This window comes from Heloderma suspectum, chromosome 9 (assembly GCF_057233095.1).
Source record: "Heloderma suspectum isolate Gila_16-S chromosome 9, 16-S_ref, whole genome shotgun sequence".
NCBI classification, from domain to species: domain Eukaryota; kingdom Metazoa; phylum Chordata; class Lepidosauria; order Squamata; family Helodermatidae; genus Heloderma; species Heloderma suspectum.
In genome coordinates this window covers 47,115,063-47,136,024 of record NC_139466.1, presented here as the reverse complement: position 1 = coordinate 47,136,024, position 20,962 = coordinate 47,115,063, and the positions used below count along the sequence as shown (strand labels likewise).

The window sequence follows — 20,962 nt, the reverse complement described above, 5'->3', positions numbered from 1 at the left end:
ACCATGGGCCAGAATAGAATAGAATCCTTTATTTGCATCAGCCACAGGCCTTTGCAATTAAAGTATAATGGACAAAGCATAAAAGCAGGCTTAGAACTGACCAAAGTTAACCAGGTTAGATTCTAAAAATTTGCATCGAATACAACTGTCAGAATTAATATACAATCCTTTTCACACACAAAAATTAAACAGATAAACATATTTAACCCGTGGTGAGGGTGTGGCATGTGTGAGGCGTGTGCAGCCACCATTTTGGATGTGCAGCCCCTGCTTGGGTGCCACGTGAACCTGGTGAAGGTTTCAGGGTTATGCAAGGGTTGTTTGACCTTTGCATAACCCATGCTGGCTGGGTTCGCATGGCACGACAACCCCTGAGCAGGAGTCGCATATTCGGAATGGTGGTTGTGGGTGCCACAGTTCATCATGTCTCATCGGAACCTGGTCATGCTCCATGCACCCTTCTGGTAGTAAGGATATGTGCCTCATATGGCAATACAGGAGCAGGACAACGTGGGGCATCTCTGTTGATCAAAGATGTGAGTGCACGGAGGGCAAGTTGTAAGCAGGCATAATTTGTGACATGCCCGGGAGTGTCGGCACCTCAAGCAACAGGCTAGTACGGCTGTGTGCAGGAGTGCTCACCTCCAGAAAAGGCCTCCTCGGGACGAAGTGACTCCTCAGAAGTAAGGCTCTGGAAAGGGAGCTTTGATCACTGCAGCTGAGCTCTGGGTGGGATCCAACAGGCTTTGGGCTTAAAGGCCTTCCCTGGAAACCCAGCCAGTGTTGGAAGAACTTTGTCTATCCAGCCCTTGTACCATGTATCTTGCCCCCGGAACCATGCCCTGTGATCGATGCTCTGTTTCTTGATATTTTGGACTGCCTAACAACTGAGTTTTTGGACTGTGCAATGTACTTGACTTATTTACTGTGTTTACTGTTGCCTTATCCTCTTCATCTGGCTGACTGCCTGTGTCTGGACTTCTGCCTTGATTGAGCCAACCTCTACTACACACTGGACAACCATCTGTAGGCCTGAATGTTTGCTGACTTCACTGCAGTAAGAGTTTGCTACAGTCGAAGCAGGGCAATATCGCTTTCTAAGAGAGCAGTCCCATGGCCTCTGGACTGGGGCTGGGGGGGTGCATAGGAGACTTTGGATTCCTGGATCTTGAGGCTGGAGACAGTCCTCCAACCTTGGACCCAGGGGTCCAGGCCCAGCTGCCTCTCCAGGGTTGCAGAGATAACCTCAGAGAGGACAGAAAGGGGGCATGCTGGTGGGTGGGGAGGGGACTGGAGAAGCGGGGATACGAGCTGTCCCTAGCCTCCTTCCCTCCCCGACGCCTCAGCTAGACAGGAGAAAACGCCTGTCAAGGTAAAATGCAGAGCAGGGCATTGCGGAGGCAAAGGTCACCTCTGCTGCTCCTCCTGCTCTGCACTGGATGGCTGTCAGCCTCTGAACTTGGGGGCTCATGGCTGTCCCCATAGGATTGCGCCCTACACTAAGTAAAGCTCTTCAGAAAGACCACATACTCCTGGGAGTACGTTACTATCCGTGCTTCCCGATTTTGGTTGTAGGACAGATCAGGAAGTTCTAGGATTTGTGCAAGAGATCTTCATCTAGCTGGCTCATAGCCCCCTCCACGAAAAGGAAACCAAGACTGGGCTATACAAAGGTGGGCAAATTTGATCCTCAGTTGTACTCATGTGGTTCTAGTGATCAAACTAATTGGATAAGACAGCAGGGATGGGAGAAGTCTGACACAGTCACATTTGACTTCAAAAGAGGAAACTTCTCTAAAAAGAGGGAACTGGTAAAAAGGAGGTTGAAAGGGAGAGTCACGAGTCAGGTTAAATCTCTCCGAAAACTCATGTGCCATGTGGCCAGCGAAGGCAGGGTCCCCTTTTCCTGACAGGGATGGTGCTGCTGTCATCTCCCCGAGGACTCAGGCTCCCGTGGATCTGGGGGCAGTCCCTGGTCTGGGGCACCCTGGGCTTCTGGGGCCTCCAGCTCCTCCTCTGAGAAGAAGGACTCCAGTGCGGGCAGGACAGATATTTTAGGGAGTGGGGCATGATAACGTTTTATGAAATTATGAAGATTGTGGGAAGTGGCTAAATATTTTTGTTCACTACTAGAATTTTATGTCATCCAAATAAGTTAATGGTAAATTCAATACAGACAAAAGGAATTCCACAAATTCTTTAAGATATATTCACTTATCAATACCAGTTAACAATCTTGCCACTGTATTATGAACTAATTGAAGTTTCCAAAGACTATGTAAAGTACCTTGCAGTCATCTCAACTGGAAGTTAACAAGGCATAGGTAACTGGCCTGTCTTTCCAAGAACAGGCATAGCTGGTCTACCAGCCAAAGGTGAAGAAGAGAGCAATCCTATGGTCCCTGGGCGAGTGTCCCAGGGACCATAGGAGGGCTCGGATTCTCCCTCATGAGGTTGGAGATAGTGCTCCAACCTCGGAAGGGGGAGTCAGAGATCCCCTCCCTCACAGTCAGTGTGGAAAGAACTGTGCAGACTGCCCTCCGAGGCCGGAAAACCGTCCTTGGAGGAGGAGGAAAGGGCGCTCTGGTGGGCAGGGAGGGGAGGAGACCCGAGAGTCCAGCATTTGAGTTATCCTGAGCTTCCTCCAGCCTTCTTCCCTCCCCCTCTGTAGCACCCTTGAGAGACCAGCAAAAAAGCCCATCGAGTGCAATCTGCAGAGCAGGAGGATGTGGAGGTGAAAGTTGCCTCCACTGCTTCTCCTGCCCTGCATCAGATGATTGGATGCCTCAGAGTTTGAGCGCTTCTGATCACTGAGGGGCGCAATCAATAGGATTGTGCCCTAAAGGCACTACGACCCACAAAAAAAATATGTAAGCATCCCTCTAAGTTCTCTTGACCTCCACAGAAGGGTATATAGTCAACCTTCCACCACCACCCCATGCACATGTTATCCTCACAACAACCCTGTGAGGGAGGTTAGGCTGAGAGATGGTGTCTAGCCAAGGCCACCCACTTGCATGGCTGAGCAGGAATTTGAACCCAATCCTGCTGGTCAAAGTCCACCTCTTTAGCCACTACACCAACCTCTATTAATTCACAAGGTGGATCTAACAGCACTCCCAAGCGGTAGGCCTGGTCCAGAGCAGGCACAGCCTTTCCTGGCCAACTGTCACCAACGAGCTTCCTAAAGTTATGGGATCTCCACAAGCAAGGAAGTGTTTGTGCACACAGAGCAGGAAACCTGATCCAAAACCAGTCGGGGGGAGGGAGTCTTCCATTTCGTGACAGGAAAACGGGCGCCCCAAGCCTGTGAAGGGCCGGGTCTGGCTTCCCTTTGGCAGCAGTGATTCTAGTCAGCTGAGCTTTTAGTGGAGCGTTTTGTGAAGAGTTTGACATGGCCTTCCAAGGAAAGGTGGCTTTAATTATGCAGCATTAAAGATACTTTTTGACCTGTTTCACAAAATGAGAAAGAGCTATTCTCCAGTCCTTTCAGAGGCCAGGTGCTGTGGGGGGAGAGTGAAGCCAGGTGAAACACATCACAGTGCAGATGTGGCCCCAGGAGTCCCACGCTAGTCGTAATGTTGTGTTCTTCAGGAAGTATACCTAGAATCATAAGAATGGTAGGGTTGGAAGGGGCCTACAAGGCCATTGAGTCCATGAGACTGAGAATTACCTGAGAATTAATCCTGTGAATTTGATGACAGGGGAAAATGTCATTTCTTCTCTTCAGTGACCCTGCTGTGACACTAAATGACAGCAGGAGTGCAGATGCTGCATTGATGCAAATTTATTTATTTATTTATTATTAAATTTATTAATCGCCCATCTGGCTGGTCACCCAGCCACTCTGGGCGATGTACAACATACAATAAAAACAGTTTAAAATGAATCCAGTGTGTTTTTCTGTTGAGATAAGTACATTTAACATCGTACTCAGTGGGAGAAAACTGTCTTGTAGGGCCACGTTTTTATGATTTCAGCAACGTTTCAGAATGTACATGAATATAAGCAGGAGTACAGAAGTCTTCTGTTCTCCTGCTTATATTCATGTAACTCTCCTGCATGAGTCATAGAATAGTAGGGTTGGAAGGGGCCTACAAGGCCATCGAGTCCAACCCCCTGTTCAGTGCAGGAATCCAGGTCAGGGCATCCCTGACAGATAGCTGTCCAGCCTCGCCTTGAACGCCTCCAGTGTGGGAGAGCCAGCCGCCTCCCTAGGTTATTGGTTCCATTGTCGTATTGCTCTTACAGTCAGGAAGTTTCTCCTGATGTTCAGCCGGAATCTGGCTTCCTGTTACTTGAGCCCATGATTCCGTGTCCTGCACTCTGGGATGACTGAGAAGAGATCCTGGCCTTCCTCTCTGTAACAACCTTTCAAGTACTTGAAGAGCACTATCATATCTCCCCTCAGTCTTCTCTTCTCAAGGCTAAACATGCCCAGTTCTTTCAGTCTCTCTTTACAGGGCTTTGTTTCCAGTCCCCTGATCATCCTTGTTGCCCTCCTCTGAACCCTCTCCAGTTTGTCTGCATCCTTCTTAAAGTGTGGTGCCCAGAACTGGACACAGTACTCCAGATGAGGCCTAACCAGTGCTGAGTAGAGGGGAACTAGTACTTCCCAGGATTTGGAAGCTATGCTTCTATTAATGTAGCCCAAAATAACATTGGCCTTTTTTGCAGCCACATCACATGGTTGGCTCATATTCAGCTTGTGATGGACAACAGTTCCAAGATCTTTCTCGCTTATAGTGTTGTTGAGCCACGTATCCCCCATCTTGTAACTGTGCCTTTGGTTTCTTTTTCCTAGGTGCAGACTTGGCATTGATCCCTATTACATTTCATTCTGTTGTTTTCTGCCCAGCGCTCCAGTCTATCCAGATCACTTTGAATTTTGTTTCTGTCTTCCAAAGTATTAGCTATCCTGCCCAATTTTGTGTCCTCTGCAAATTTGATCAGCATTCCCTGCACCACCTCCTCCAAGTCATTAATACAAATGTGGAAGAGCACTGGGCCCAGGACTGAGCCCTGCGGTACCCCGCTCGTGACCTCTCCCTGTTTGAGAAGATCCCATTGATAAGCACTCTTTGAGTCCGATTCTGTAGCCAACTGTGGATCCACCGGATCGTTGTTTCATCTAGCCCACTTTGAGCTAGTTTGCTCATCAGGATATCATGGGGCATTTTGTCGAAAGCTTTGCTGAAGTCGAGGTATATGATGTCTACAGCATTCCTGCAATCCACAAGGGAGGTGACCTGATCAAAAAATGAGATCAGATTCGTCTGGCAGGAGTTGTTCTTGACAAATCCATGTTGGCTTCAAGGAATCATTGCACTGTTTTCAAGGTGCTTACAGATGGATTGCTTTATCATCTGCTCCAGAATTTTCCCAGGGATTGATGTCAGGCTGACTGGTCTGTAGTTCCCAGGTTCCTCCTCTTTACCCTTTTTGAAGATAGGGACAACATTAGCCCTCCTCCAGTCATCTGGCACTTCCCCCGTCCTCCATGATTTCTCAAAGAGAATAGACAGCGGTTCTGAGAGTTCTTCTGCCAGTTCCTTTATTACCCTAGGATGCAGTTCATCTGGCCCTGGAGATTTGAACTCATTCAAAGTAATTAGGTGTTCCTTGACCACATGCCTCTGCGTGTACCCAAGAAGGAGAGAAAGACAGGAAAGTTGTGCTAAATATAAGGTCCCCACCCCACCAAAAAACTTGACTATGTGTGGAAAGCCATGGTATTGAAGGAATAAAATATTTTCCATCATGGCATTCTTGGAAGGAAATTCTTCTTGAAGGATTTTTTTACAGGGCAACCTGTTTCACACATAGTTCACTAGTCAGAACACACAAAATGAAAGAGAAGCAGGCTTACTTCGGCTGACTGTAACATTTGAGCAGTTTCTTTTGGGGGGAAATGCATGAGCAAGACCAGTTGAATTGTGACTTATTGGAGGGATAGCAATGTATGGTTTGTTGTTGGAGCAACCAGATGTAACTCAGCTAGGCTGAATGGTTGGCCCATTCAAGTGCTCAAATACAGGAGAGTCTTTGAAATTCCTCTATTTCAGACCACAGAAGATGCATCTGGTTTATTCATTAAACTATAATTCAAACATAAAATTTTAAAATATTTACAAAAAAATAGACTATAGATGGTCTTATTGAAAACCATATCATATAATAAGGTTATCGGTCAAATATTAAACAAAAACAAGAGAAAAAATTACCATTTAACTTCTGTGGATATTGAATAGTTATGTTTGCATAGTTTTAAACTAGGGACAGGGAACATGTGGCCCTCCAGATGTTGGACCGCAGCTCCCTTACCCTTCACCATTTACTATGCTGTCTATGGCTGATGGGAGTTGTAGTCCAAAAACATCTGGAGGACCACACATTCTCCATCCCTTTCTTAAGCCATTGGTTTTCAAGTATTCATTCTAAACAAATAAACTGAGGGCAGAATCCTATGCAGATTTCGACAGAAAAAAGTCCTACAACTCCCAGTATTCCCCAACCAGCATGGGGGACTGGGGAATGCTGGGAGTTGTGGATGTTTTTCTGTCTGAACTCGCACAGGATTGTGCCTTGAATTGTATAAGTTTTCCAGATGTTTTCATGTATCCATAGTTAGCCTTTGGGGGGGGGCGTAATTTTGAATCCCTAGTCCAGGCTTCGCCAGCTTGCTGCTTTCCAGATATTTTGGACTTGAACTCCCATCAGCCCCAGCTAGCATGGATCATGGCCAAGAATGCTCGGAGTTGTAGCCCAAAACATGTGGAGGGCCCAGGTGGAGGAAGGTTGACCTAGCCTATGAGAATTGTCATCTGTCCATTCCTTCATTGTTAATGGATATGAGACCTAATTTCAGGTGGCTGAAATATCTTCCATTTCTCTTTTGTAGGCACAAGTTCCTCTAAAAAGAAAAAAGGTAAGTGTATGTTCATACCTCTCTCTTCTGTCCAGCACCAGTGCATACGGAAAAACACAAATGAACGCATGAATCTACCCCAGGTATTGGAAATCCAACCAAAAGACAAGACAGCATTCGCAGTGGGTGGCTGCATCCCCAGTCCACTTGCCTGGGCACAACCAGGCTTTCCTGGCCATTGCATCCTCTGAGCAGGTCTCCGAGTTCCCTCCGTGCTTGTCTGTGCCTGGAGAGAGATGAGCAGGGATGCTGTCTCCACACAGTGCTGTTTTCTCACAGTGCCAAGATGGTAGCCATGCTTGGCTCTCCCTAAGGCCAGAGGCAAGACAACTGCCCTGCCTTCTCTCTCTCGCTCTCTTGCTCTGTCTCTGTGGCCAGTTGCTGGAATGCCCTGCTCGGTTTCCAACATGGGAAAGCTGTCCGGGTGCTCAGGCAGCTTCTTCTAAGCATATCTGATGCCTCCAAATGTGGTGCTAGTTAAAGCAAAAGAAAGGGGATGCTCTCCCAGCTTTGTAAGCAGGAATCTCACTTGGACGGAAAACCAAATGCACACTAGCGCTGCCTGCCTGCACGTGCTGTTTTCGGATTACATGTAATTGTGTTACACCTGAAGTAGCAACTAATTTAGTAGCAGAACAGGCCTCTGGGGCAGGATTAGCAGAAACATCTGTAGTGTGTCTTTCCCCTTGATTCCGGAGGTGGGGGGAGTCTGCCTAGTGAAACCTGGCTTAGGTGCACATTTGATCCTGTATTAAGGTAAGTCTAGGATGAAGATGATTTAAACCAAAGGAATTTAATGATAAATGCTATAGGGGATATGTGTGTAAGATCTGGAATGTGGTTCAAGGTTATAGTTTTATAGTGTCTCACGGAGGGAGAAGAGAGCAAAGAGACAGACAAGGACAAGGCTTGGCCAGTAGCCAGATCAGATCTGAAAAGGCATAAGCACTGATCCAGAAAGAAACACAACTTAGGGCACAATCCTGTGCATGTTCATACAGAAGAAAGTCCTACAATTCCCAGCATTCCCCAGTCAGCATGGCTGGCTTGGGAACGTTGGCAGTTGTAGGACTTTTTTCTGTCTAAGCATGCATAGGATTGCTTCCCAATCTTGTTTTGCCCTTAAATTTCTTCTGCAAGCCACCTGTGACAGTTTTATTAAGATTAAGGCTGCACTCCCATGCACACCAAGAGAGAGCACACCTAGACGTGGGCCCTAAATCGTCTGAGCTGTGCCCAGGATCTTCTGATAATGCTGTTTGCTTTAAATCTTTCCACTCTCAGTAGCCCTCCGTTAGGAGGCATGGCATAATGGCAGCAGTCTTTTAAACTACAGGATACCCTGCCACTTTTCTTTCCCCAGTTTGTTTATCTTTTCTTTTATCTTCCCTTCTTCTCTTCCCACCAACACTCCTCATTGTACCTACAAAGTGAAAGTCGAATATACAGGCATCACAAGTTCAAGAGTTAACAAGGTATAAATGGACTGTAGACTGAAAACAACCCAGATTGTGGTGATACCAAAACTGTACGACTTGTATAACTTGTATAGTTTTCATTGGGGCAAATAAAGAAACTGGCAAAAGCTACTATTCTAATGTATCTGCTGTTTTATTCCCCTCTCAGTGTCCCATGTAAGGGCTTTAGGGAGCAACCCTTTGGCACCTAAACAGTGTGTGGATAGAACCACACTGGCTGTTTCTCCAAGCTTACTTTTGCGACCTCAGAGAGGGAGTAAAGGGGGCATTCCTGTGGGCAGGGTTGGGAGGGGCCAGGTTATGCTGTATCCCTCTCCAGATTCCTTCCCTTCCCCTCCACAGTGCCCCACCTAGATGGATGAAAAAGCCCATCTAGCTAAAAGTGGAACAGCGGAGGTGACAATCAGTTCTGCCACTCCTTTTGCTCTGCACTGGTTGCTCATAACAGTCTGAGTTCAGAGGCTTCCGAGCATTGGGCATGGATGTTGTAAGATTCTGCCCTTGGTGTTATGTGCAGATGAGATATTTTCACTATAGGGTGCTCTCTGCTCCTTACATACCCACTGCTGGAAGCTTTGTGGCAATTGAAGAGGGAGGGAAATCAAGAGGCCAAGAAAAGCTCACTTGAGAAATGCTGATATTTTATTTCAGACAAACCACTCCAAACTGCAACTTTTGGTTTGCAGCACAGCAAAAGATTTAATTTCCTTTTCCACAAACTTCTCGCTCCCTTGTCCCCGACATTTAACTTTTCCCCTAGCTGTAGGGTGCAGTAGATTATGCATCATGTTCCAAGAAGTGCTGCGAGACTGCATCAGAAGAACCTCCTGTTGCCACCGTCAGGAGTATAAAACTCTAAACCACACCAGAGTTTATAGGTACATTTCACAGATCAAAAAACAAGGAAAGGCCCTCTCAGCCACCTTCCCTGCTGAACCTACCTTCCCTCCACCTCCACCCGTTTTCTCTGACAGTCCTCCCCTCTGCAAGCAGGCGCTTGGGCAATGCTTCCTCTCCTCTCTGCCGTCCCAGTTGTCATTCTTCTTTCCCTCCCCATCCGGGTCTTGCTTTCTCTTCTTTTTTACATTCAGGGCATGGTTCAAAGTCTTTTTGGTAATTGCGCTTGACTTCATGCAAATAGACAAGGGGAATTATTTCACCACCACCACCATTCTTTGGGAAAACTGGGTTTACACTGGGTTTACACAGTTTCAGAGGAAGAAATCTGGGGCTATTTTGTTTGTCAGCCAGGCTTTTAAAAAGAGTTATTTGAGGAGATGGGGGAGAAACACTGCTCACTTACAGAATTTTATGAATGTCTACTCAGCAGTAAGTTCCACTGTGTTCAATGGGGCTTACTCCCAGGAATGTATGCATAGGATTGCAGCCCGATTGCTCTCAACATGCAGACATAGTACAGCATGCTTAACAAATTGCCCTCATTGCACTCCGCTGACTTGGCTACAATTTCAACCCAATCCTAGATAAGCTCGGTCATTTGTGTTTTTCAGTTTTGCGTAGACTCTAGCTTGAAATCAAATTGGTCGTAGTAGATTGACATTTTGGGGTAACAGTTATGTGTTATGTGCAGCTATTCAGTGGTGAGGGAAAGGCACTCAGTGCACAGAGGTGCTTCCTCCATTTCCTAGAGCAGGGGTGCAGAACGCCCATCCAGGGACCTCATCTGGCCCACCAGCCCCTTGGAGGAATTACCACTTTAGGGAATCCCTGTTATTATCTCTGATTGCAGAGAACAGTGGGGATTCCCTTGCACACCACTCTTCCATTGGGAGGGGGAGCAGTGGGCAGAGGATGCAGGCTGGCAGGGACTTTTGAGAGGATGCTCTTCCTGGCACTGGCCAAGATGTTTCGCATGGTGTGCCGTGCCCCCATGTGAAGCCAGGAGCTCAGCTGGCACTGGGAGAAGCAGCTGCCCTCTCAGCACCAGCTGGGTCCCTTTCTCCATGCCTCTCCCAGCATGAAAAAAGGCGAAACTGTGAAGGGGCAGAGCACCCATCGATGTCTTCCGACGCACAAAGGACTTGGTGGAGGGCAATTGCCCCCGTAAGGCCCCAGGCCTGAACCAAGCTATTAGTAGTTTTAGAGGGGCTTAGATGATCCATAATGCTCTCTGACTTTGGGTCAGTTGGCTGCTATTTTCCCTAACAGGCCTCTTGATTGACCAGGATGAGTCAAAGGTTGATAGTGCGGCCTCAGCACATTCCATACTAACAAGCTGCAGTGTCTTATCAGGATGTGCCTGGGAAGTGAGGCTTGTTTGCCTTAAAGCTGCAGGTGTCTGTGCTGGGACAGTTCTGATTGTTTCCCTTCTGACCAAGCACTGTTAGCCGATGCTGGGAAAGTTGTTGATGAATGCGGGATCTGATTTATCACTATCTTGGTACCTCTAAATTAAGAGGCCTACTGCAGGGGCAATACACTGCAGTAATACACAGACACACACAAGTAATGTTCTGCATCCCTATAGGTTTCCCATAGTATTGAAAGTAGACTTCTTGGCTGAGTGCTGCTTAAGTCATGGCAGGGAGGAGACAAGGAGAGCTTGCTGGTAGGGGAGAGTTACAAAAGAAAAGTGTTTATAAAGAATTGCTGGAAGAAGGAAAAACTAGGAGGGAGGAAAACAAAATGTGTCTGTTGTAGTTCGTTTGCAACAGGTGTGGTCAGTGCTTAATCTCTCTTGCAAAGGGGCATGCCGAGGCTTTTGCCAGTGTGGGAGAGAGGCCATCAATCTGTAAATGTGTGGGGTATATGCAAATAAGAATAAAAGAGCCATTCTAGGGACCCTACTGTTTACATCCCTCCCATGAGAAAACTGACAATTTAATCCTACTGTGTTTTCTGTTTTTTTAACCAATTACTGATCCATAAGACGACCTCTTATCTAATTCCATGACTAAGTTTACTCAAGAGTCTTTCATGGGGGACTTTGTCAAAAGCCTTTTGGAAGTCGAAGTAAACAATGTCTACCAAATCAGCCCTGTCCACATGTTTGTTGACACTCTTAAAGAACTCTAAAACGTCAGTGAGATGGGACTTACCTCTGTGGAATCCATAATGATTCTTTTCCAGCAGGGCTTGCCATCCTTCTATAAGCTTACTAAGGGAGCAATCCTATGGCCACTAGACACTGTCTAGAGGGCCGTAGGATTTTTCAGCTTGTGGGAACCAAGGTCAGAGCCCTGGCTCCAAGCTCGGTTCCCATAAACTATGCTCCCTGCCCGCTTGTAGCTGGCGCAGGTCTTCCTTGCAGAGAGGGTGCAAAGGGAGAGGACCCATGAGCAGGGAGGGGAGGAGACCACGGAAGCCTCTTTATGAGGCTTCCTAAGCACTGCGCAGCCTTCCCCCCCCCACCGCTCTGGAGTCCCTGGCTAGGCGCCTGTAATCGCATGTCTAGCTGAAAATGCAGGGTGGCTGGAGCATAGAGGAGAGAATCGCCTCTGTGTTCCAGCCACCCTGCATAGGGTAGTCACCAGCCTCCACGTTTGGAGGCTGACTTCTATCTCCATAGGATTGCACACTAATTTATCTTTAATAACTCTTTCCACCAATTTACTCAAAACAGATGGTAAGCTAATTGACCTGTACTTTTCTGAATTTCCTGTGGAACCCTTTTTTAAAATTGGTCTTACATTGGCCCCCCTGAAGGTAGTACTTTTGTTGCTGTTAGAAGAACAGAAATTTTACATTTGAGCTCTTTTAAGAAATCTTGGATAGATACCATAAGGACCTGGTGATTAGTTCTCTTTCATCTTGTCAATAAGGCTGAGAACTTCATCCTTTCGAATCATAGAATCATAGAATAACAGGGTTGGAAGGGGCTTGCAAGACCATCAAGTCCAACCCCCTTCTCAGTGCAGGAATCCAAGTCAAAGCATCCTTGACAGATGGCTGTCCAGCTTCATCTTGAATGCCTCCAGTGTGGGAGAGCCTACCACCTCCCTAAGTAATGGGTTCCATTGTCGTGTTGCTCTAACGGTCAGGAAGTTTTTCCTGATGTTCAGACGGAATCTGGCTTCCTGTCACTTGAGCCCATTATTCCTTGCGAGAGGGAGAAAGGCGGGGTATAAATGCAATAAATAAATAAATAAATAAGATTCTGTGTCCTGCACTCCAGGATGCTCGAGGAGAGATCCTGGCCGTCCTCTCTGTGACAACCTTTGAAGAGCGCTATCATATCTCCCCTCGGTCTTCTCTTCTCAAGGCTAAACATGTGGTGTGATTTGGAAGCTATACTTCTATTAATGCAGCCCAAAATAGCATTTGCCTATTTTGCAGCCACATCACATGGTTGGCTCATCTTCAGCTTGTGATCGACAACAATTCCAAGATCCTTCTCGCTTGTAGTGTTGTTGAGCCACGTATCCCCCATCTTGTAACTGTGCATTTGGTTTCTTTCTCCTAGGTGCAGAACTTGGCATTTATCCCTATTAAATGTCATTCTGTTGTTTTCTGTCCAGGGCTCCAGCCTATCAAGATCTGTTTCTGTTTCTGTCTTCCAGGGTGTTAGCTATCCCGCCCAATTTTGTGTCATCTCCAAATTTGATCAGCGTTCCCTGAACCTCCTCATAGAATCATAGAATAGTGGGGTTGGAAGGGGCCTATAAGACCATCAAGTCCAACCACCTGCTCAGTGCAGCCTTGAACCCAAGTCATTAATAAAAATGTTTAAGAGCACTGGGCCCAGGACTGGGCCCTGCAGTACCCTGGTCGTTACCTCTCTCCAGTTTGGGTATATCCCACTGATAAGCACTCTCTGAGTCCGATTCTGTAGCCAGCTGCGAATCCACCTGATCATTGTTTCATCTGTCCCATTTTTAGCTAGTCATCACTATTTACTCCATTCTTCAGACTCCTTTCCTGAAAATACTAGTTTTTTCCTATGCCTTACATCGCACGCAGTGAAGACAGATGCAAATAATACATTCACCTTTTCTGGAATCTCCTTATCCTCCCTTAGTACTCTTTTAATCCCATTGTCATCCAGTGGTCCAGCCACCACCCTAGCCAGTTTCCAGCTTCTGATGCTTTTAAAGATTTTTTTTTCATTCTTGTGTTATTAGGGATATGCTCCTCAGAATCCTTTTTTGCATCACTTATTGTCTGCTTGCATTTCCTTTGTGCAAGTTTGTGTTCTTATTTGTTCTCCTCATTTGGGCAAGACTTCCAGTTTCATAAAGAAGCCTTCTTTCCTTTAATTCCTCTCTGGTCAGTTCTGTTGTAGGGCACAGTCATTTAGAAATTGTATCTCTTTGTCATGACTGGAACACACATTTATCCAGTCTGTGTGAGGGTAATTGAAGTGAGCCATTACTACAACCCTTTCTCCTTTGGATGCCTCCCTGATTTTGTTCAATATCAAGATTGCATTTTGGCCAGGGAGATGATAGCATGTCCCCAGTACTAAATTACATTTTGGGCCTGGTATTGCCACACGCAACAATTCTGTTTAGGAGTCTTACCCTTTTAAAGTTTCTAGTCTTCTTGAAACTATGCCCTCTTTGAAACACTGCTTCTCTCCATTCCACAGGTTTCTGTTATGCCCACTACGACCTGTTTCACATGAACAACAGCCCACCATGGCTTACATGACAGAGTTCACATGACATGACAGCCCATCATGGGTGCATGCGGGCACCATTATTGCACCACTGGGAACTCGGCTTGCTGTGGCTTGTCATGTTGTGCAGACCCAGGCGGCAGGGGTTGTTTGAGGGTTAGAGCTTCGGCTGTTGGGCAGTATAGAAATGTAATAAATAAATAAACCCCTTCTGCCTGGGTTTGCATGATACGACAAGCCATGGTAAGCCAGGCACCAACAGGTAAATTGTTGCACAATGCACCAGCTCCCATGAGTAAATTATGTGGGCTGTCATGTAATGTGAACGAGCTCTGTATCTAGGTTCTCCTTTAAAACTAAGCACAACTTTCCCATCTTGGCTCAGAAGCTTCTAGCAAAACCATAGAAACACCTGTACATGGTGTCCCTCCCCAGATTTTTTATTATTATTATTACCTTTCCATACTGCCCAATAGCCAACACTGTCTGTGCGGTTCGCAAGTTTCTGGCATCTCCCTCTTCTGCTATGGCCCGTAGGCCTCTTTGACTAATTATCAGGTTACTGCATGGCACCTGCAGGCACCTGGCTTGCCGTGGCTTGACATGTCGTGTGAACCCAAGTGGCCTATTTCCACCCTACTCCCATTTGGGCAATCAGAAAAAAATTGACTTTCATTCCCTGGGGATGGTTCAGCCTGAAACAGGATACTTATCAGCTACTGTCAACATTCCTCAGGGTTCAGTTTAAAAGCTGCTCTGCCAACATTGATGCCAAGTGCCAGCAGTCTGGTTCCATTCTTTTTCAAGTGGAGCCTTTTGTACAGACCCAGCCTGTTCTGAAATGTTCCCTAACAGTGCCTACCAAATCTGAACCACTCCTCCTTGCACCACCACTAGGGGAACCAGTACTTCCCGGGATTTGGAAGTTATGCATCTATTAATGCAGCCCAAAACAGCATTTGCCTTTTTTGCAGCCACATCACATGGTTGGCTCATATTCAGCTTGTGAATGACAACTCCAAGATCCTTTTCACATGTAGTGTGGTTGAGCCACGTATCCCCCATCTTATAACTGTGCATTTGGTTTGTTTTTCCTAGGTGCAGAACTTGGCATTGATCCCTATTAAATGTCATTCTGTTGTTTTCTGCCCAGCGCTCCAGTCTATCCAGATCACTTTGAATTTTGTTTCTGTCTTCCAAAGTATTAGCTATCCTGCCCAATTTTGTGTCATCTGCAAATCTGATCAGCGTTCCCTGCACCTCCTCCTCCAAGTCATTAATACAAATGTGGAAGAGCACTGGGCCCAGGACTGAGCCCTGCGATACCCCACTCGTTACCTCTCCCCAGTTTGAGAAGATCCCATTGGTTAGCACTCTTTGAGTCCAATTCTGTAGCCAACTGTGGATCCACCTGGTCATTGTTTTATCTAGCCCACTTTGAGCTAGTTTGCTCGTCAGGATATCATGGGGCACTTTGTCGAAAGCTTTGCTGAAGTCGAGGTTAGGGGTGTACGAACCCCACTCACCTAAGTCCGCTGGGGAGTCCGCGGGACCATCCAGCTGGGACCATCCACTGCCAGACCTCTGTCCGGTGCCGGTCTACGGACACCATTTGCGTCCCTGCTCTTTGCCATGTTAGGCTACGTAAAGATTTATGTAGCCCATCACGGCAAAGAGCAGGGACGCAAATGGCGTCCACTACGCTGGACGCCATTTGTGTCCGCAGACCGGCAGCGGAGTGAGCAGATGGACCCGGACGTGGCCGGCGGCAGGTAGGATCCAGCCGGCGTGAACTTCACACAGTGGCGGAGGTGAATGGTCTGTTCCGTCACGGACTCCGGAGGGCCAGATTCTTTAGAATCCAGCTTCGTTGGACTCCGTGGCGGAAATCTCCGCCATCCCTAGTCAAGGTATATTATGCCCACAGTCCACAGTTTGTTCTTGACAAATCCATGTTGGCTTCGAGTAATCACTGCATTGTTTTCAAGGTGCTTACTGATGGATTGCTTTATCATCTGCTCCAGAATTTTCCCAGGGATTGGTGTCAGACTGACTGGTCTGTAGTTCCCAGGTTCCTCCTTTTTACCCTTTTTGAAGATAGGGACTACATTAGCCCTCCTCCAGTCATCTGGCACTTCACCATGATTTCTCATGGCACTCCATGATTTCTCAAAGAGAATAGACAGTGGTTCTGAGAGCTCTTCTGCCAGTTCCTTTATTACTCTAGGATGCAGTTCATCTGGCCCTGGAGATTTGAACTCATTCAAAGTAATTCGGTGTTCCTTGACCATATGCCTATCGATCTCAAGCTGCAATCCTGCCCCTTCAGCCTGTACTTCACCTTTGCCAGGGGGGTCATAGACCCTCTTTTGGGAGAAGACTGAGCCAAAGTAGGAATTGAGCACCTCTGCCTTTTCTTTGTCATCTGTTATCGTTTTGCCATCCTTACTTAATAGCTGAACCACCATTTCTTTCCTCTGTCTTTTACTATGCATGTATCTGAAGAAAGCCTTTTTGTTGTTTTTAGCATCCCTCGCTAACCTCAGCTCATTCTCAGCTTTAGCCTTCCTGACGCCATCCCTGCAATTCTGTGCTACCTGCCTGTACTCTTCCTTTGTTACTTGGCCTTCTCTCCACTTCCTGTATGTGTCCTTTTTTGTTTTCAGGTCATCTCTAAGCTTTTTGTGAAGCCACATTGGCTTCTTCCGTTGTTTTCCACCTTTTCTTCTTGTTGGAATTGTTTGTGTTGAGAATTTTCTTTTTTAAAAGCTCCCACCCATCTTGGACTCCTTTTCTTGTTAGAGTCACTTGCCATGGGACCTTACTTATCATTGTTCTGAGTTTATTAAAATCAGCTTTCCTAAAATCCAGGGTACGCGTTTGGCTACACTTGGCTTTTGCTTCCTTTAGAACCAAGAACTCAAGTATAACATGGTCGCTTTCCCCCGGAGTTCCCGTAACTGCTACTTCATCCACTAAGTCATCTCTGTTGGTTAGGATCAAGTCAAGGATAGCCGATCCTCGAGTTCCTTCCTCTACTTTCTGTAGGAGGAAGTGATCCACCACACAAGTCAGGAATTTCCTGGAGGGGCCATATTTTGCAGAATTTGTCTCCCAACAAATATCGGGGAAATTGAAGTCCCCCATTACTACTACATCATGCTTCCTTGAAACATTGGCTATTTGCTTATCAAAAGTTTCATCCTCGTCTTCTCCTTGATTGGGTGGCTGGTAGTAGACTCCGACCACCGTGTTCCTTTTATACTTTGCTCCATTTATTTTAACCCAGATGCTCTCGAAGGGGCTACCAAGCTCATCCTCCTGTATTTCTGTGCAGAGATATGTATTTTTCACATATACTGCAACCCCACCTCCCTTTCAGTTCCTCCGGTTCTTTTTGAACAAGTTATATCCTTCAATTGCTGTATTCCAGTCATGAGAGTGACCCCACCAAGTCTCAGTTGCACCTATCAAGTCATAATTTCCCTCTTGTATTAAGAGTTCAAGTTTGTTCTTTTTGTTTCTTGGACTCTGGGCATTAGTATATAGACATGGAAGACGATGTGCTTGATAGTCGGGCTTTCTTCCTACATGTTTCTGAAGACTATTATTGGGTGCTATTGGAGCTGTTCTCTCTGTTTTGCTGCGTTGAGGCTTCATCCGGTGTTACCCCCAACTTTACATCTCCCTCCTCCTTAGGATTCAGTTTAAAGCCCTCCTGATAAGGTTCTTCATGCTGTGGCCAAACACATTCTTCCCAGCCTTTCTGAGGTGCAACCCATCCCTTGCTAACAGTCCATCTTCCAGGAAGTGTAGCCCATGGTCCCAGAATCCAAATCTCTTGTGCTGGCACCACCTTCGTAGCCAGTCATTCACCCGGGGTTTTTTTCGTTCCCTTTCTATCCCTCTTCTAACTACTGGAAGGATGGATGAGAAAACTGTCTGGGCCCCAAAGTTCTTGAGTTTCCCTCCCAAAGCTTCAAAGTCTGACTTGATTTCTTCGTAGTGCCACTTGGCGGTATCATTTGTTCCCACATGGAACAATTAATAAGCTTTGCTTAAAAAGCAGGGGGAGGGACGGCTCCACTACTGGGCAGTTGAGCCCCTGCGAATGGAGATTTTTGTGAGGGGAATAGACAATAAGTAACGGGTTAATGAGAGGATGGGTTTTGAGCTTCTCTGGGAATGCAAGGGGCCGAGTCATTGTGAGAATGGCTCAGTGTGCACTTTCTAGTTTACACTCTGGTTTTTGAAACCGAACGAGAAGCTGAAGGCCTAATTTAGGCTGACATCTATACCAAAACTTTAGTTTATGAGCTGCACTTTAAGGACCCAGAACCTGAATCTGAACGGAAACATTTTGTTTATAAGCAGACTTTTCAAGTAGCTAAGGTCTGCCCTGTGGTCCTTGCCAGTGTAGAGCTAGGTATTAACTTTTTAAGCCCATTTCCAAACTTGGGCTTTGTCTAAGTATATGGTTGAGTTTTTCTGAACCACTCAGGCTTGTGTGTGTTTCACTTCTTTTTAATTTGATGCTTTATCACTGGGGCTCCTCCTCACACTCGGTGAAAATTAGCACATGAGCAGTAGCACTTTATCTTTTAGGCACCCTACCTGGTAGTAAAGCCCCACAGAACACAATGGGATGGTGCTGCACGTTGCCTTGTGATTGGCTTACGACCTTTTGGGCTAAGAAAAAGGAACAAATGAAACAGTCTTATTTAACAGGTTAACTAATTCTTTAACCGGTGTCACTGGCTTCCAAAATCATGCATTCATTAGGCATAGGTGTTTAGAGCAGAAGTGAAAATAGATCTGGTGCTGTTTTTTGGCCAATTGCCACTGGAGGACCAGATGAGGCGGGCAGGCTGTTCCTTCAGTCTGTCACAAGACACTTGGCCGCCCTTTCCGAGTTCACCTGCTTGAGAGATTTTGGAAGCTTCTTGCTTGCAAACGTGGAGTTTCATCTGAAACTGCACCACATTCTCTTCATTCTGTGAACATGACAAAATATTTGCTACAGATTTAGAGCAGACATTACAATATGTTATTTATTATGTATTCATTAATATTTCTATATTGACTTTTTTGCTAAAAGGTGGTGCGCAACAATAAAACCATAAAACACAAGGCCATTAAAAATATTAAAACAACTGCATAATTTAAAAGACTACATTTAAAAGATGTGTCTTCACACCCTTTCTGAAAGCCAAGACAGCGGGGGCCAGTTGTAGTTCCTGAGGAAGTGCTTTCCACAGTTTGGGAGCAACATAGGAGAAAGCCCTTTCATGTATGCCTGAGAAATGGGCCTTTGCAGGTAGCAGTACGCTCAAGAGGGCCTCTGCTGCAGATCTTTATAACCGAGGAGGTTCATAATGAGAAAGATGGTCCCTTAGATAACCAGGTCCTAAGCTGTTTAGGGTTTAAAAGGTTAAGGATAACACCTTAAATTGAGCCCAAAAAGCAATTGGCAAGCAGTGCAGGTCTTTCGAGACAGGCATAATATGGTCTTGATGTCATGCACCAGTTAGTAGCCTAGCTGCAGCATTTTGCACTAGCTGAAGCATCCTGACACTTCCCTGCATGGAGCACACTGCAATATTCTAAGCAGACGTCACCAAGGCATGGATACTGTTGCCAAATCAGACTGACTCAGGAAGCGTTGCAGCTGGTGCAATGAACATAATTGTGCAAATGCCACCACAACCACCTGAAGATCTAGGGACAGCATAGGATCAAGGAGCACTCCCAAGCTACAGACCTCATCCTTCAGTGGTGATGTGATGTTATACATGCCTAGAGAAATTGGTGCCCCTGGGTCAGGCTAACTCCAAACCAGAAATGTATATTCAGCATGCCTTTATCAAAGCAAGGCAGCTATCAAATGAATTCTTGGACATACTTGCTGCTGTGGACAGGGATTGTGGCCAGAATGCTCAAGACTATGAAGGAAGCTTCACTGGGGGTATTGAAAGCTTCTGGGAAGTCCAAGAGAATCAACAGGTTTGTACAACCCCCCTCCCCTTCTCTGCCAAGGCCCTCCCACAGGGAAAGCAGGGCAGCTTCTGTTCCAAAGCCAGATCTGACGCCCAGTTGAAATGGATCTAGTCAAGGCATGGGGAGCGTGTGGCCTCCAGATGTTGGGCTGCAGCTCCCATCAGCCCGAGCCAGCAAAGTCAGGGCTGTTGGAAAGGAGCTCCTTCATTATGACCCCCGCTGCCACAGAATAGACTCAGTGATGAGCTCCAGCATCTTTTCAGTCAGGCTCCACCTTTTGGCCATCTTCCCTCTTGATTCTCTACCATGTGGAGTCATCCCTGCATCCCCTTCATCTGCTTCATTTGCAAAATGTGTGTCATATGCTTGTATAAATATACAGTGGTTTCACTTTAAGTTTAGCTTCAGTTCTGGAAGTAAGATTTAGCCCAAACTGTGCACCTCTGGCCAAAAGGAAATGTGACCAGGCCTAACAAATTCCAATCTGCAGAACTGATCATGGACTTCAGCTGAACGCAGATTCTACCCCTATACTGATTTCTAGATTGGTGGCTCATTGAAACAGGGACCTATTGTCTTGTTACTCTATAAGGAACCAGCCATGGTCATTGTGTTATATTAATAATAAATATTAGTGCTACACCAAACTTTCATGAGGTTATGAAATATTTGTTGGGAACATTGTTGTACTAGAGGGCACAATAACCCTTGTGAGAATGCCATTCCCACACACACACGTGTCTCGCAAAGTGTGCTGCTGCTTTAGGACAGGGGTCAGGCAAACTCTTTTCTGGCAGCCCAGCACAGACCTCCTGTTGCCAGCAGTTTTATTCCCATTCAGCACTATTGTATTGCAAGACGTTTGCCCCTGCCAGCTCCGATCGAGTGTGGATGCATCCACACTGCTCCTTTCCATAGGATGTGCCTTCCGTGGCCCATCTACATTCTGCTGCAGCTGGCCAGGCATGCTTCCCCGATTGG

At 46.4% G+C, this 20,962-nt stretch overlaps 1 protein-coding gene across 1 annotated transcript in view; it reads left to right on the top strand.

The window, feature by feature from the left end:
- Nucleotides 1-20,962, top strand: part of EDA (ectodysplasin A) — a 170,558-nt gene that overhangs the window by 130,472 nt on the left and 19,124 nt on the right. Inside the window, exon 3 of the mRNA XM_084814284.1 lies at nt 6,902-6,928. Within this exon, the coding sequence (XP_084670410.1) occupies nt 6,902-6,928 (27 nt within the window). The remainder of the gene's footprint in view (nt 1-6,901; nt 6,929-20,962) is intronic.